The sequence below is a fragment of the Rana temporaria genome, chromosome 1 (genome assembly GCF_905171775.1).
Source record: "Rana temporaria chromosome 1, aRanTem1.1, whole genome shotgun sequence".
Lineage (NCBI taxonomy): Eukaryota > Metazoa > Chordata > Amphibia > Anura > Ranidae > Rana > Rana temporaria.
Genome location: NC_053489.1, coordinates 348,490,816 through 348,507,408, shown reverse-complemented (window position 1 = coordinate 348,507,408; position 16,593 = coordinate 348,490,816). Strand labels below are relative to the sequence as shown.

The 16,593-nt window shown below is 44.9% G+C and overlaps 1 protein-coding gene across 1 annotated transcript; it reads right to left on the bottom strand.

Moving 5' to 3' along the window:
- Nucleotides 1–417: 417 nt before the first annotated feature.
- On the bottom strand, nt 418–15,838 carry MRPL34 (mitochondrial ribosomal protein L34). The gene is made up of 2 exons (XM_040320434.1): nt 15,731–15,838; nt 418–875 (listed from the first exon to the last, which is right to left on the bottom strand). Exons 1-2 carry the CDS (start codon nt 15,754–15,756, stop codon nt 563–565), a joined length of 339 nt encoding a protein of 112 aa, XP_040176368.1. The 5' UTR covers nt 15,757–15,838; the 3' UTR covers nt 418–562.
- Between the last annotated feature and the right edge of the window lie 755 nt (nt 15,839–16,593).

Here is a 16,593-nt window from a genome sequence, read left to right as displayed (position 1 = left end):
GGCTCAGTTCTCACTCCTCCCCGAGTGGAGCGATGCTGACCCGTCAGTCAGCATCGATTTTGCTCTACTTTCCCGCTCTCATTGGAGCGCTGAGCTATGGAGGGGCTGGGGGGCGTCTCAGCGGCTCGCTGAGAAGGCCAACAATCAAGGCAGCTGGCGGATCACGACTTGGAAGTCATGATGATGCACTGCCGTGTCTGAAGTCCGCTTTCCGCTGAAAACGGGTCACAGGAGTGCAAAACAAATTGCACTCCTGTGATCCTTAGGAGAAGCTCAGCCTAAAAAGCTCAGGCTGGACTTCTCCTTTAATGCACTTCTTTGTTTTGGTCACTGACCTCCATAAAAAGCAAGATTATCATACTTGTTCTGTTACCAGACCAAAGCAAACATCTCTACTGGAGAAAATATTAAACTTAATTTATAGACAGTGAAAACAATGTCACTTTTTATTTATTTTTTCAAATGAATCAAAAATTGGCATAATGCTTCTTAAAAGCATAGGGACGTTACTTTGCATATAACCAGAGTACATATATGTTAACATAATAGAAGGTAGAGATTTTCAGACAGTCAATGATTTCCTCCCCTTTAGCGTTCTGCGCAGGATCACTTCTATACCTCCCCTTGTGCTTATCCGTTTGAACCATCCGTGCGTTCTTTGGCGCTTTAGGAACTTAGGCTGGTATTCCATGCCCCTCTTCTTGGTTCGGACAGGAAGCAAGCTCCAGTGTGATGGCACTGCCCGTGTCAGAATACTGTTGCCTGCAGGAAGCAAAGATGAGGGATACTCTCCCAGGTTCATGCTCCGAAATACATTTGAAATTGTTCTATGTTGTGTAAATAGAGCGGGCAAAGATGGTTTCTGCCACAGTAGCCTGAGTAAATGAAAAACAAAAGAATTCTTGTTAGTTGTTGTACACCATTTTATGATAAAATGTATATACAGTATAATGACCGTCAGAAACAAAGATTGAAAGCAACAACACAATATAGAATCACTCTACCCAAAAATTATATTTTATGTGAAGTCTAATTCACTAAATCTGCTAGATGTACACCTATGTGTGAGAAATATTTTTTGATGCAGTATTGGTATGTTTAACATCCCTGAAAAAATGCATTTTTGATGGAGATCGCATAAAAGATGCAGCAAGCAGGATTTTCTTTAATGAAGTGCAGCACAACAATTCCCAGAGATGTGTCTGCACCCTTTAGGCTCATTCACCATAGCACACACATATATACAGCTGTGCTCATAAGTTTACATACCCTGGCAGAATTTATGATTTCTTGGCCATTTTTCTGAGAATATGAGCCCCTCATTTTCCACTTTTTGATTAGAGTTTGAACACTGCTGATTGGCATTCTCAACTCCTTGGATATCTTTTTATATTACTTTACTGTTTTATAACGTTCAACTACCTTTTCCTGCAGATCCTTTGATAATTCTTTTGCTTTCTCCATGACTCAGAATCCAGAAACGTCAGTGCAGCATTGGATGAAAGATGCAAGGGTCTGTCAGGAGTCCAGAAACTCATTGACCTTTTATACACACACTAATTACAAGCAAACAGAGCACAGGTGAGGATGGTTACCTTTAATTGCCATTCAAAACCCCTTTGTGTCAACTTGTGTGCATGTTATCAGGCCAAATTCACCAGGGTATGTAAACTTTTGATCAGGGTCATTTGGGTAGTTTCTGTTGCCATTATAATTTAAAAAGAGTAAACACAGTTGATTGATAATAAATGGCTTCAGCCAAACACTAACCATGAGTGAAGGAAAAGTTTTTGTGTTATCATTCATATTCTCTGAAAAATGGGCAAGAAATCATAAATTATGCCAGGGTAGGTAAACTTATGAGCACAACCGTGTATGTATATATCCCTATATATTATATATATATATATATATATATATATATATATATATATATATATATATATATATATATATATATATATATATATATATATACACATACATAAATACATACATACACACACACACACACACACACACACTTTACCTGTAAATGTATATAGTATGGGGAAAAAAGTATTTGATCCCCTGCTGATTTTGTATGTTTGCCCACTGACAAAAAAATTATCAGTCTATAATTTTAATGGTCGGTTTATTTTAACAGCGATGGACAAAATAACCAAAAAATCCAGAAAAACGCATTTCAAAAGTTATAAATTTATTTGCATTTTAACCAGTTCAATACAGGGCTTCAATACCCACCTCCATACCGGGCCTATTCTAGGAACTTCTCTCCTACATGTACAAATAATCATTATTTTGCTAGAAAATTACTCAGAGCCTCCAAACATTTTTTGGGGGGAAAAAAAATGGTTTCATGAATTAAAAAATAACAAAACCGTAAAGGTAGCCCACATGTCATGCTTTAAAATTGCCCCCATTAATGGAATGGCACCAGATGGCGACGGGGCGGGTTTTGTCCCCTCTCGCCGCTATGATCGATCTTATGGTGCACAGGATCGCCGCCGGAACAAAATGATATCTGAATGATGCCTCTAGGTGCAGGCATCATTCAGATATCACCGCACAAAGTACAGGACGTCTTATGACGTCCACCCGGTATAAGAGATCCCCTTTTTGGACGTCATATGACGGTGTGCGGTTTTGAAGTGGTTAATGAGTGAAATAAGTATTTCTACCCCTTCAAAAAAATACGACTTGGTACTTAGTGGCAAAACCCTTTTTTTCAATAACAGAGGTCAGAAGTTTCTTGCAGTTGGCCACCAGGTTTGCACACATCTCAGGAGGGATTTTGTCCCACTCCTCTTTGCAGATCCTCTTCAAGTCATTGTTTTGAGGCTGACGTTTGGCAACTCAAACCTTCAGCTCCCTCCACATATTTTCTATGGGATTAAGGTCTGGAGACTGGCTAGGCCACTCCAGGATCTTAATGTGCTTATTCTTGAGATTGACTGCCCTGGCCTTGTGTGTTTAGGGTCATTGTCATGCTGGAATACCCATCCACAACCCATTTTCAATGCCCTGGCTGAGGAAAGGAGGTTCTCACGCAAGATTTGACGTCACATGGCCCCACCCATTGTCCTCTTCCCCTTAGCAGAAAAACACCCCCAAAAAAAGAGATTTTTAATACAGCTTACCTGTAAAATCTTTTTCTTGGAGTACATCACGGGACACAGAGCGGCATTCATTACTATATGGGTTATATGGAGTACCTTCAGGTGATGGACACTGGCAATCTCAAACAGGAAATGCCCCTCCCTATATAACCCCCTCCCATAGGAGGAGTACCTCAGTTTTGTAGCAAGCAGTATGCCTCCCAAAATGGTCCTCAAAAGAGGGGTGGGAGCTCTGTGTCCCGTGATGTACTCCAAGAAAAAGATTTTACAGGTAAGCTGTATTAAAAATCTCTTTTTCTTTATCGTTACATCACGGGACACAGAGCGGCATTCATTACTATATGGGATGTCCCAAAGCAATGCTTACAATGAGGGGAGGGAGAACATCTCCAAGCCAAAAGGATTTAATTTAGAGAAATACTCAAATCATAATAAATCCAACTTAGTTGAGAAAAATAATCTTAAATTTTAAATTTAACTCAAAAAAGAGGAGCCCCCGGAATCCGAGGGTCTCAAACTGCAGCCTGCAGCACTGCCTGCCCAAAGGCTGTATCAGAATTCCTTCTTACGTCCAACTGGTAGAATTTTGTAAACGTGTGGACAGAAGACCAGGTTGCCGCCTTGCAAACTTGAGCCATAGAGATCTGATGGTGTGCTGCCCAGGAGGCGCCCATGGCCCTAGTAGAATGAGCCTTTAATGATACTGGAGGAGGCAACCCTTTCAAGCCGTAGGCCTGAGTGATTAATTGCTTAATCCACCTAGAAATGGTGGACTTTGCAGCTGCCTGCCCCTTCTTGGGCCCATCCGGTAATATGAACAGCACATCTGTTTTCCAGATCTTCTTTGTAGCTTTAAGATAGGCCTTCATGGCCCTGACGATATCCAAGGTATGCAGCAACCCTTCCTTTCTGGAAGTAGGTTTAGGGAAGAAGGATGGTAATACCAAATCCTGGTTCAAATGAAAACTGGATATAACCTTCGGTAGGAAGGAAGGATGAGGGCGGAGAACGACCCTGTCCTTATGAAAAATAAGATATGGTTCCTTACAGGATAAGGCCGCCAGTTCCGATACTCTTCTTGCGGAAACTATGGCGACCAAAAATACTAACTTCCTTGTCAGTAAAACCAAAGGAATTTCAGCCAACGGCTCAAACGGTTGTTTCTGTAAACTTGACAGAACAAGGTTTAAATCCCACGGGCAAAGCGGGGATTTAACTGGAGGTTTAATACGTAAGACCCCTTGAAGGAAGGTCTTAACCAGCGAGTGGGTGGCCAGCGGCCGCTGAAACCACACTGACAGAGCAGAAATCTGTCCTTTGATTGTGCTTAATGCCAATCCTTTATCCACTCCTAGCTGGAGAAAACTTAAAACTCTATCAATGGTGAATTTGCGAGGAAGCCATAGCTTGGACTCACACCAGCCTACATAGGCCTTCCAGACCCTGTGATAAATCACCCTAGAGACCGGTTTCCTGGCTCTGATTAGGGTAGAGATTACTTTCTGAGACAGACCTCTACCCCTGAGAATCAGGGATTCAGCTTCCAGGCCGTCAAATTTAGATGCCGTAAGGCAGGGTGGAGGATCGGACCTTGCGATAGCAGGTCTGGCCGTAGAGGAAGAGTCCAAGGGTCTCCCACTACCATCTTTAGGATTAGTGAGTACCATGCCCTTCTGGGCCATGCTGGAGCTACCAGGATGACTGGTATGTGCTCCACCCTGATCCTGCGCAGCAGGCGGGGTAGTAACTGAAGCGGGGGAAACGCATAAAGAAGTTTGAACTGATGCCAAGGGCAAACCAGCGCATCGGTTCCGCAGGCCATCGGATCCCTTGAGCGGGACATGAACCTGTCTAGCTTCTTGTTGAGTCTCGATGCCATGACATCCACGTCCGGCACTCCCCATTTTTGGCAGAGTGCTTGAAAGATTTGTGGATGCAGAGACCATTCCCCCGGCCATAGAGTCTGGCGGCTTAAGAAGTCCGCCTGAAAGTTGTCCACTCCGGGAATGAATATTGCCGATATGCAGGGCACATGAGCCTCTGCCCATAGGAGAATCAAGCTCACCTCTCTCTGAGCGGCTTGACTCCTGGTTCCCCCTTGGTGATTTATGTATGCCACGGCCGTGGCATTGTCTGATTGAATTCTCACCGGGAACCCCTGCAATTTTGACGTCCAAGCCCTGAGGGCTATTCGAGCGGCTCTGAGCTCCAAGATGTTGATGGGCAACTGCCTCTCTGGCTTTGCCCAAGTACCTTGGCGAGTGCAACCATCCAAAATTGCTCCCCAGCCTGTCAGGCTGGCGTCTGTGGTCACTATCTTCCATGCCACTGGGCTGAAAGATCTCCCCTTCAGTAGGTTCTGAGGGTCTAACCACCAACACAGACTTTGTCGGACTCTTGATGAGAGCGGCAACGGGATATCCAAGGCCTGTGGCCTTCTGCTCCATGCTGACAGGATGGCTGCCTGCAGGATGCGAGTGTGACTCTGGGCGTATGGTACCGCCTCGAATGTGGCCACCATCTTGCCTAGTAACCTCATACATAGGCGAATAGTCGGTTCCTTTTTGCTTAGAACCAGTAGGATTAATTCCTTGATGGCTTTGACCTTCCTCAGAGGTAGAAACACTCTTTGTTGTTCTGTGTCTAATCTCATGCCGAGATATTCCAACTGCCTTGTGGGCAGGAAAGCTGACTTTTCTCGATTTAGGACCCAGCCGAACTTCTCGAGGTATTGGACCGTGAGGGCCACTGCTCGCTCCAAGCCGGGAGACGAGTGATCTATGACTAGGAGGTCGTCCAGGTATGCTAGGATCGTGACCCCTTGGATCCTTAGTTTGGCTAGGATTGGAGCTAGGACCTTCGTGAACACCCGGGGGGCCGTAGCCAACCCGAAGGGAAGCGCCACGAATTGGAAGTGATGCGAAGCCACCATGAAGCGTAGATATTTTTGATGTGGCTGATAAATTGGAACATGAAGGTAGGCATCCTTTATGTCTATGGACGCCATGAAGTCGTCCTTTTGGAGTGTGGCAGCTGCTGACCGCACGGATTCCATCCGAAATGAGCGGATCTTTAGGTATGCATTTACCATCTTTAGGTCCAAAATTGGCCTGACATCTCCATTGGACTTCGGGATGATGAATAGGTTGGAGTAGAAACCTAGCCCCTGTTCCAGGACTGGTACCTCTACTATTACTTCCTGGGAAAGTAGATGATTTAATGCCGACATTAATGCGGCTCCTTTCTCCGGATCGTTTGGAATCCTCGACTCCTGGAAATGAGGAGGAGGAAACTTTAGGAAATCTAATTTGTAGCCCGTGGCCACGGAAGACCGTACCCACTCGTCGGGAATGCTGGCTTCCCAAATCTCTGAAAAGAGTCGCAGCCTTCCCCCCACCTTCGTGGGTGGGGGCGCCCCTTCATAAGGGCTTGGGGGCTGGTTTTGCTGGTTTGCGAAACCACTGCTTTCTGCCTCTAGCAGCCTGTCCTTGAGACTTGCTGTTGAAGCCGAAGTTTGCTTTCGCAGGAGGCCGTCGATACTGTTTGGCATTAGAGGGCCCCTGCCCAGGGGAGTACTGTCGTTTAAACGCAGGCCCCTGAAACTTCCTCTTAGTTGGCAAGAGAGTACTTTTGCCGTTTGAAATGGTCTGAATGTATTTATCTAGGTCTTCTCCGAAGAGTCGTCCTCCATAGAAGGGAAACCCTACCAGGAGCTTCTTGCATGGGGGCTCGGCCTCCCAGCTCTTTAACCATAAGAGTCTTCTCATATGGATAAGGGATTACGATAAACGTGACGCTTGCTGGATAGAATCCTTAATTGCGTCTACTGTAAAACATATGGCCCTAGGGACATCCGAAAATTCTTCTGCCTGCTGGGCAGGAATAAGTTTAAGCATCTGCTTAATTTGATCCGATAATGCTTGAGCAACCCCAATCGCAGCCACAGCTGGCTGTACTACTGCCCCTGCCGTAGTGAAGGAGTTCTTAAGTAGTGCTTCCAAGCGTTTATCAACTGGATCCTTGAATACCTGTATGTCTTCTACAGGGCATGTTAACGACTTGTTAACACATGAGATGGCTGCGTCCACTGCAGGAGTAGCCCATTTCTTGGAAAATGTATCTTCCATAGGATATAGGGCAGAGAATCTTTTAGGTGGTAAGAAGATTTTATCTGGCTTGTTCCAATCTTGGAACAAAACTCCCTCTAATAGAGGGTGGATCGGAAACACTGCATTGCTTTGAGGCGCCCTCAGTGAGCCCAAAGCTGAAACCGTCGATACCTGGAGATCTGGTACTGGCAAGTTGAATGCATTATGGACCAAGTCCGTTAAAGCGGATCTCCCACGCCAAAAACGATTCTTTCTGAATGGCTATTTAAAAGTTAATTTACCCTAATATGCGCAACTCACGTGTCCTGTCTCCGCATGCCGCTCCGCTGCTATACAGTGTGAAATAAAAACTTATATTCCCCCTTCCGGTTTCGGCACCATTTTAACTGTGGGCATAAGCCCACAGCCCGGCATTTCCTTGTTGCGGTGGATGCTGATGTCCCAGCATCCACCGCTCGATCTCGCGCATGCGCGCGAGCAACGGGGACCAGCGGAGAATTTTCAAACGGCCCGCCCTTTCTTTTGTTTACATCCGCGTCACCTGCAAAAGGAAGTCGCGCGATGTTTGTGCTAACAGAACGGAATATGATAATCAGGGAGCTCTGACACAGGCTCCCTCCCAGCAGACACAGCGCGGAACAGGAAGCCAGAGAAAACCCGAAGGAAACCCGAGGGGCTGCAGACCGGAAGGCTCTATTTGTCACAAGGTATTGTAACACTGTTTAATATGAAAATAGCCGATTATGCATTATTTAGGAGCATTAGGAATATTAAGCGAAAGTTAAATTTAGGGTGGAGCTCCTCTTTAAGGCTTGAATCCACCAGCCCTCCCCTTGGGAGACTGCTCCAGACTCCTCTGTATCCGGATCTTCGATCCCTGAACCTACTTGGTCCTTGTCCAAGAGATCGTCCAATTCCCCTGAGGAAAGGACCTCCTCTTCTGAGGGTCCACGCTCGGGCGACGGAGATCTAATCCGTTTACTGCCCCACATAGCTGTGGCTATCATTTTTCCCATTCTTTTCTCCATCTCTCTTAAAGAGGTGAGTAATACCTCGTCCGTGACCATCTTAGGGTTGGACTGACCCGCGCCAGCTCCAGCCCCAGATCCCGATGGCCCCAAGGCTCCCTGTGGGGAAAGCAGCGGCATAGCTTTGTCCGAGACCTCAGACTCTCTGGGGGAATCCCCACCTCTTGTACCCTCTGACCCGGATGCCATGGTACAATACCGAGGTACACCTGCTACCTATTGGTACTTGGAACTATAAAAGTTAATTGCCCAAACACCTGTTTGGGGGATAAAAAATGCTTCCTCTCCCCTAGATGACTTTTTTTTTTTTCAATCTTTTTTCAATCTTTCTTTTTTTTTTTTGTTTCAACTCCAGGAAAGAAAAATCATTCTGTCCCCCTGAGTAGTATTGCAAGAAAAACTATGAGATGGAAAGAAACAGCCTATTTCTAGGCTTGAAAACAGTCTTCTGAAGACTGCAATATTCTTTTTGGCCACTGTGTGTCCTCGGCGCCCCGTGCTGCCGCTCTGGTCTTTCCTCCCCAGTTCCAATGTATCGAATGCTGTTTGGAACGAAAAGGAAGGGCCGCCCCTTCCTTAAACCACTGACCCGCCCTTCCCCCCTCAGCTAAACGGCGCGAATTGCGCCTATAACACGTGAACGCCGATAGGGGGGGGGGGGGGTTGGGGGGAAGGGAGCCTCTCTGCTCCAGCTGGAACCACGAGGTGGTCAGCGTTTTGCCTGCTTTGCAGGCTCTGAGGAGGAAGACTGATGGAGCATCGCCTGGAGGCTTGCAGGTAAGCATAGCTCTCTGACACACACATACACTTTATATTACACAGGCCCTACTCAAATGCTTTTCCAACACTACAAGGGAGGTCACTTCTTATGGGGAAAAAATACACATAGAGCCATCCTATCATTAAGATATGTGACTAGTTTGCCAGATGCAGCGCATAACTTTAGGCATGTCCCCTGTGACCCCCCAGAAAAAACCTGCTAAGAACCAAGTTCCGCAAGTTTTCCCCTCACTTACCTGCTCCATGCCGCAGGACTTTGCCAAGCAAGAGGCCCAATCTTCCCCCATCTCCGTGGGGATGTCTAGACCTTCAGGCCCTGGGTTCCTATGAAGGATCCACTGTCCTGGGCCCATATAGCACTCTGGCAACAGAAACATTAGGCACCCAAAGGTTTCTAAGTTCTGGGCCCAGGGTCCAGCTCTCTAAAAAGAAAAGCATTATGGGCTATACCCCAAGGGTTTGGGGTCCGGTTACTGACCACTTTAGCGCTGAGGCCTTTGGACAGAACCGGTTAGCTCACCTAATCCCAAGGATGCGGAGGCAAGCTAAACCATGACCAACACCTAAGACACTGGCGTAAAAACTGGGGTACTCCTCCTATGGGAGGGGGTTATATAGGGAGGGGCATTTCCTGTTTGAGATTGCCAGTGTCCATCACCTGAAGGTACTCCATATAACCCATATAGTAATGAATGCCGCTCTGTGTCCCGTGATGTAACGATAAAGAAATAATGTTTCCACCTCCACGTTTGACAGTGAAGATGGTGTTCTTGTGGTGATAGGCAGCATTCCTCCTCCTCCAAACACGCCGAGGTGAGTTGATGCCAAAGAGCCTGATTTTGGTCTCACCCGACCACAAAACTTTCACCCAGTTCTCCTCTGAATCATTCAGATGTTCATTAGCAAACTTCAGATCTGTACATGTGCTTTATTGAGCAGGAGGACCTTGTGGGTGCTGCAGGATTTCAGTCCTTCATGGCGTAGTGTGTTACCAATTGTTTCCTTGGTGACTATGGTCCCAGCTGCCTTGAGATCATTGACAAGATTCTCCCGTGTAGTTCTTGGCTGATTCCTCACCGTTCTCATGATCATTGAAACTCCACGAGCTGAGATCTTGCATGGAAGCCTCAGACCGAGGGAGATTGACAGTTATTTTGTGTTTCTTCCATTTGTGAATAATCGCACCAACTGTTGTCACCCTCTCACCAAACTGCTTGGTGATGGTCTTGTAACCCATTCCAGCCTTGTGTAGGTCTACAATCTTGTCCCTGACATCCTTGGACAGCTCTTTCATCTTGACCATGGTGGAGAGATTGGAATCTGATTGATTGCTTCTGTGGACAGGTGTCTTTTATACCGGTAACAAGCTCAGATTGGGAGCACTCTCTTTAGCCTGGGTTCACACTGGTCCGACAAACGCTCCGACATTGGGAGCTCATGTCGCACGACGTGTGAAAAGCAATGTTTCCCTATGACAGCTGTCTTAACTGGTCCGACACAAGTCGGTGTGACTCTGAAAAAAGTTCCTGCACTACTTTGGTCCGACTTTGATCCTACTTCAGCCCATTGAATATCATTGAAGTCCGATCAAAGTAGGATCCTTGTCCTAACCATCCTACTTTTGACATCCGACATTGTGATTACAGCAGCAGTAAAAGGAATTTATCTCACTCTTTGTTTTGATTGGTCAAAGAACAAGTCAGACTATCACAAAGTCGGATCAAAGTAGTATCCTGTTCATAAAAGTCAGATGGATGTAGGACCAATGTAGGATCGATATCGATAGGACCAATGTCGCAGAGAAAAGTGGGATGAAAGTCGTATCACTGTCGTGTAGTATAGTGTGAACCCACGGGGGTACAGCGCTAAAAAACTCCTGCCCAGCCTTCTCAATGTGAAAGCCAGAGGGCTTTCACACTGAGGCGATGCGCTGGCAGGAGAGAAAAAAATCTTCTGCAAGCAGCATCTTTGGAGCTGTATGTATACCGCTCCTTCCCATTTAAAACAATGGGAAACCGCGGTAATACCACCCACAATGCGCCTCTGCAGAGGCGCATTGCGGACGTTATTAACCCTTTATCGGCCGCTAGCAAGGGTTAATACCGGACAGCAATTCTGACGGTATAGCGCCGCTATTTTTAGCAGCGTGATACCGCCACCGCGCCTCCCGCCCCAGTGTGAAAGGGGCCTAAGAGTGTTCCTAATCTCAGTTTGTTACCTGTATAGAAGACACCTGGGAGCCAGAAATCTTGCTGATTGATAGGGGATCAAATACTTATGTTTTTTTCTGGACATTTTTGTTGTTATTCTGTCTTACTGTTATAAATAATAAACCTACCATTAAAATTATAGACTGATAATTTCTTTGTCAGTGGGCAAATGTACAAAATCAGCAGGGGAGCAAATACTGTTTTCCTTCACTGTATAAATTTAAAACATATAAATATATTCTGAATATGGAATTAAATTGATTAGAACAGGGGTTGACAAATTTGCTTGGAATCTAGGAGCCAGGTAAAAAAGTTAGGAGCCAGAAAACGCGCCCCGTCCCGATGAGCTTGCGCGCAGAAGCGAACACATACGCGAGCAGCGCCCGCATATGTAAACAGTGTTCAAACCACACATGTGAGGTATCGCCGCGATTGGTAGAGCGAGAGCAATAATTCTAGCCCTAGACCTCCTCTAACTCAAAACATGCAACCTGTAGATTTTTTTAAACGTCGCCTATGAAGATTTTAAAGGGTAAAAGTTTGTCGGCATTCCACGAGCGGACACAATTTTGAAGCGTGACATGTTGGGTATGAATTTACTTGGCGTAACATTATATTTCAGAATATAAAAAAAACAATGGGGATAACTTTACTGTTGTCTTATTTTTTAATTAAAATAAGTGTAATTTTTTCACCAAAAAAGTGCGCTTGTAAGACCGCTGCGCAAATACGGCGTGACAGAAAGTATTGCAACGATCGCCATTTTATTCTCTAGGGTGTTAGGATAAAAAATATATATAATGTTTGGGGGTTCTAATTAGAGGGAAGAAGATGGCAGTGAAAATAGTGAAAAACAACATTAGAATTGCTGTTAATCTTGTAATGCTTAACTTGTAATACCAACGGCTCACCACCAGATGGCCCCAGCTCACAAAAAAAAAGCCAAGTCGCCAGGACCCTATTTCTAGTCGCCATGGCGACCTGGCGCCCGGGATTTGTCGAGCCCTGGATTAGAACACCTGTTTTTATTTCTGACCACTGTCTGTAGTCCAGAAAGTCATGGGAAATACAAACATTTTTGAGTTGGCACCAAAGCAAGAGGTGAAGAAAAATCCTTCGACGTACACCCCTCACATTTTTCTAAATATTTTATTATATCTTTTCATGTGACAACACTGAAGAAATGACACTTTGCTACAATGTAAAGTAGTGAGTGTACAGCTTGTATAACAGTGTAAATTTGCTGTCCCCTCAAAATAATGCAACACACAACCATTAATGTCCAATGCTGGCAACAAAAGTGAGTACACCCCTAAGTGAAAATGGCCAATTTGGGCTCAAAATGTCACTATTTTGTGTTACCATCATTATTTTCCAGCACTGCCTTAACCCCCTTGGGCATGGAGTTCACCAGAGCTTCACAGATTGCCACTGGAGTCCTCTTCCACTCCTCCATGATGACATCACAGAGCTGGTGGATGTTAGAGACCTTGCGCTCCTTCACCTTCCCACCCACTTTTAATAAACAGACACTTACCTGCTCCACTGTCCAGCGACCGACTGGAGCGGCGCTCCCCCCCCCCCCCCCCCCATCGCCTCTATTTAGACTGTGGGCACCCGGCCGTGACAGCTTTCGGCTTCACGTCCGGGCACTCACTGCGCACGGAGTGGACAGGCGATCGCCTGGGACCTGTCACGTGTCCCAGGTGATCACCTACAGGGAGGGGCCGCCTAAGGCGATATGACGAGTTGCCTAAGCGGCCTCTGGGCAGAAGGAGGAAGTGGGACAGGAAGTCCCACTCCCCCCCAAAAAAAAATGACATGCCAAATGTGGCACGTAAGGGGGCGAGGAGTGGTTAAAGCGGAAATTCCACTTTTGGGTGGAACTCCACTTTAATCTGCTTGTCTTCAGCAAACTGTTTGCAGGCTTTCTTGTGCATCATCTTTAAACAAGGCTTCCTTCTGGAATGACAGCCATGCTGACCACTGCTGGCTGCTTTTTTATTTTTGACAGTTGTGAGCATGAGAACTGCTCTGCACTGTTTACATGAATTCTGGAAAAGCTGGATTAAGATCGTGAGGGGGGTTGAATCGAGATTGCGATTTTGTAGCAATTAATTGTGCAGCTCTACTGTATATGTTTTCGATAAATGCTCGACTTCTTTTCTGGCTGATCTCGTGTTGTATAAAAATCTATAGTGCACAACCTATTTGATCTGCCACACACAAGGAGTGGATTTTAATCGATAGTTGGAAGATTTGTTTGCAAGTAGACAGCAAAAAAGAAAAACCGACAGGGGCTTTAACTTTTTCCCTATTCAATCTAAAACCGGCATGCATGGTACTGGATGTGAGGGGTTCTAAGTAGTGTTATTTTCAGTAATGAGGAGTAGTCAGGCGCTTTGCTCTGGCATTGTATGATTTGCTAGAACATAATAACACCACCTTGCTGGCAGGGGCCCTTAACCCTTCATTACTCTAAAACTAAAAAAAAATTGTTTTAACTATACACTGGCTTTAAGTCATTAAAATCCAGTTATAAAATTATTTTTTTACATGCATATTTTAACTAGCATATGTATACATTTTTCAACATTTATGTATATAAAAAAAAAAAAAAAGATATTAGAGCCAATTTTCCTTTAACCACTTAAAGACTGGAAGGTTTTACCCCCTTAATGACCAGGCCATTTTTTGCGATATGGCACTGTGTTACTTTAACTGACAATTGCGTGGTTGTGCGACGCTGTACCCAAATAAAATGTATGCCTTTTTTTCCCACAAATAGAGCTTTCTTTTGGTGGGATTTGATCACCTCTGCGGTTTCTATTTTTTGCGTTATAAACAAAAAAATAATTTTTTTAAAAAAAAATGTATACGGTATACATATTCATTCGTTTAGGCCAATATGTATTCTTCTATATATTTTTGTTTAAAAAAAAAAAAAAAATCACAATAAACGTATATTGATAGGTTTGCGCAAAAGTTAAAGCGTCTGCAAAATAGGGGATAGATTTATGGCATTTTTATTTTACTTGCAATGTCGGTGATCAGCAATTTTTACCTGAACTGCGACATTGTGGCGGTCAGATCGGACACTTTTCACACTTTCTTGGGACCAGTGACATTACTAGAGTGATCACAGCTAAAAAAAAAATGCACTGATCACTGTATAAATTACACTGGCAGGAAGGTGTTAACACTAGGGAATGATCCATGGGTTAAGTGTGTCCTAACTGGGGGGGGGGGGGGAGTGCATTAAAGGAGCTGCAGGAATATCTGGCAAGTACTGGCTGTGTGGTACATGTGACAACAATCTCCCGTATTCTTCATATGTCTGGGCTATGGGGTAGAGTGGCAAGATGGAATTACGAAGAAAAACATCCAAGCCCGGCTAAATTTTACAAAAACACATCTGAAGTATCTCAAAAGCATGTGGGAAAATGTTCTGGTCTGATGAAACCAAGGTTGAACTTTTTGGTCATTATTTTTAAAAGATATGTTTGGCGCAAAAACAACACTGCACTTCACCAAAAGTACACCATACCCACCGTGAAGCATGGTGGTGGCAGCATCATGCTTTGGGTCTGTTTTTCTTCAGCTGTAACAGAGGCCTTAGTCAAGGTAGAGTGAGTTTTGAACAGTTCTAAATACCAGTCAATATTGGTACAAAGCCTTCAGGCTTCTTCTAGAAAGCTGGACATGAAGAAGAACTTCATCTTTCAGCATGGCAACAACCCAAAGCATATATCCAAATCAACAAGAAATGGCTTCACCAGAAGCATGAAATCGCTGCTAGCCTCCCAGGGCCATAGAGATGCCCGGGGACCATCCGGACCTTGGCTAAGCTTTGTGTTAACCCACCAACGCTGCCTCCGGATAGGATCTCCGGTTGCCAACCTAACGGGTTGCTCTAATTTAGATATAGCCACTTTAAGTCCATGATGTCATGCAGGCGGGAAGAGGTTTAAAATAACAGACACTGTATTTGTCTGCTCTGTGTAATGTTATTGCACAGAGCCACTTGGATCCTCCACTGACACCCTCAGCTCCTCCTCTTCTGTGTCTGCCCCCATAGCAAGCACTTACAATAGGGGTAGGTGCGTGCGTGTGTGATTGACAGCAACAGGAGCCAATAGCTCCCACTGCTGCCTATGTCCCTGTCAGTAGAGAGAGAAGAGATGTGAACGGACACAATGCTTTAGACTTCAGAAGCACATTAGGTATTATTGTAGGCGTGTTAGACTATGAACTGCTCATTTCAGAACTTCCCTATATCATATGGAACAGACTGAAAACCAGCCAGAGTAGGACGAACCATGCAATGTCCGCCCCCAGCTCCCTCTGCAAGGTCAACAGCTATTACAATCCCGAAAGCAATGAGCCGAGCAGCCATGTGAAGGGAAACGCACAACTCCGACCACACTAATCACCCCCTCACCACCACCGATCGCTGGCCCATCACTCTGCACCCGTTTTTTTACCTGCTCACAACTCCGAGCACCGCCATGCTGCACAAATGACAAGCAACTTCCGCGCATGCGCCTCTCCCTCGCTGCTCCCCGCATGCCTGGTCCTGGACGCGAAGGCTTCTGGGTAGTGTAGTTTTCAGCAGTGAGGTGTAGCGCTTTGCTAATACTAAATGACACAGTCATGCGTGGCCATTGAGTTATAAGATAAAAATTCTGATTATTATCTATGTTGAGGGTAATATTTTGTAACGTTCTTGCTGGTGTTGGCTAGATACTGTAATAAATAGAGGTGGTTTTCACAGAACATCCATGCACAGGCCTTATTGCCAAAGGACTCGGAGGTGTAGGAGAGAGAGCTACTATATCACATTAAGGGCTGGCCTGCCCTGCATGGGAGCAAAGGCATACCTCCAAACTTGTAAACTTCAGAATGAGGGACACTTTTAAAAATAAATAAACTTTTACTTTTTGCTTTAATAAATATCCATTTTTTTTTTAAAACAATTTTTTTCCTCGGTTTAGGTCGATATGTATTCTTCTACATATGCTTGTTAAAAAACTACTACAATAAGCATATATTAATTGGTGTGCGCAAAAGTTATAGCGTCTACAACGGGGTAGTTTTATGACATTTTTATTATTATAATATTTTTACTAGTAATGGTGGCGATCTGCAATTTTTTATCAGGACTGCAACATTATGGTGGACACATCGGACACTTTTGACACATTTTTCATGACCATTGGTAATGCACTGATTACTGTAAAAACGTCACTGGCAGGGAAGGGGTAACACTAGGGGCGATCAATGGGTTAATTGTGTTCCCTAATGTGTGTTCTAACTGAAGGGGGGATAGGACTGACTAGGGGAAGAG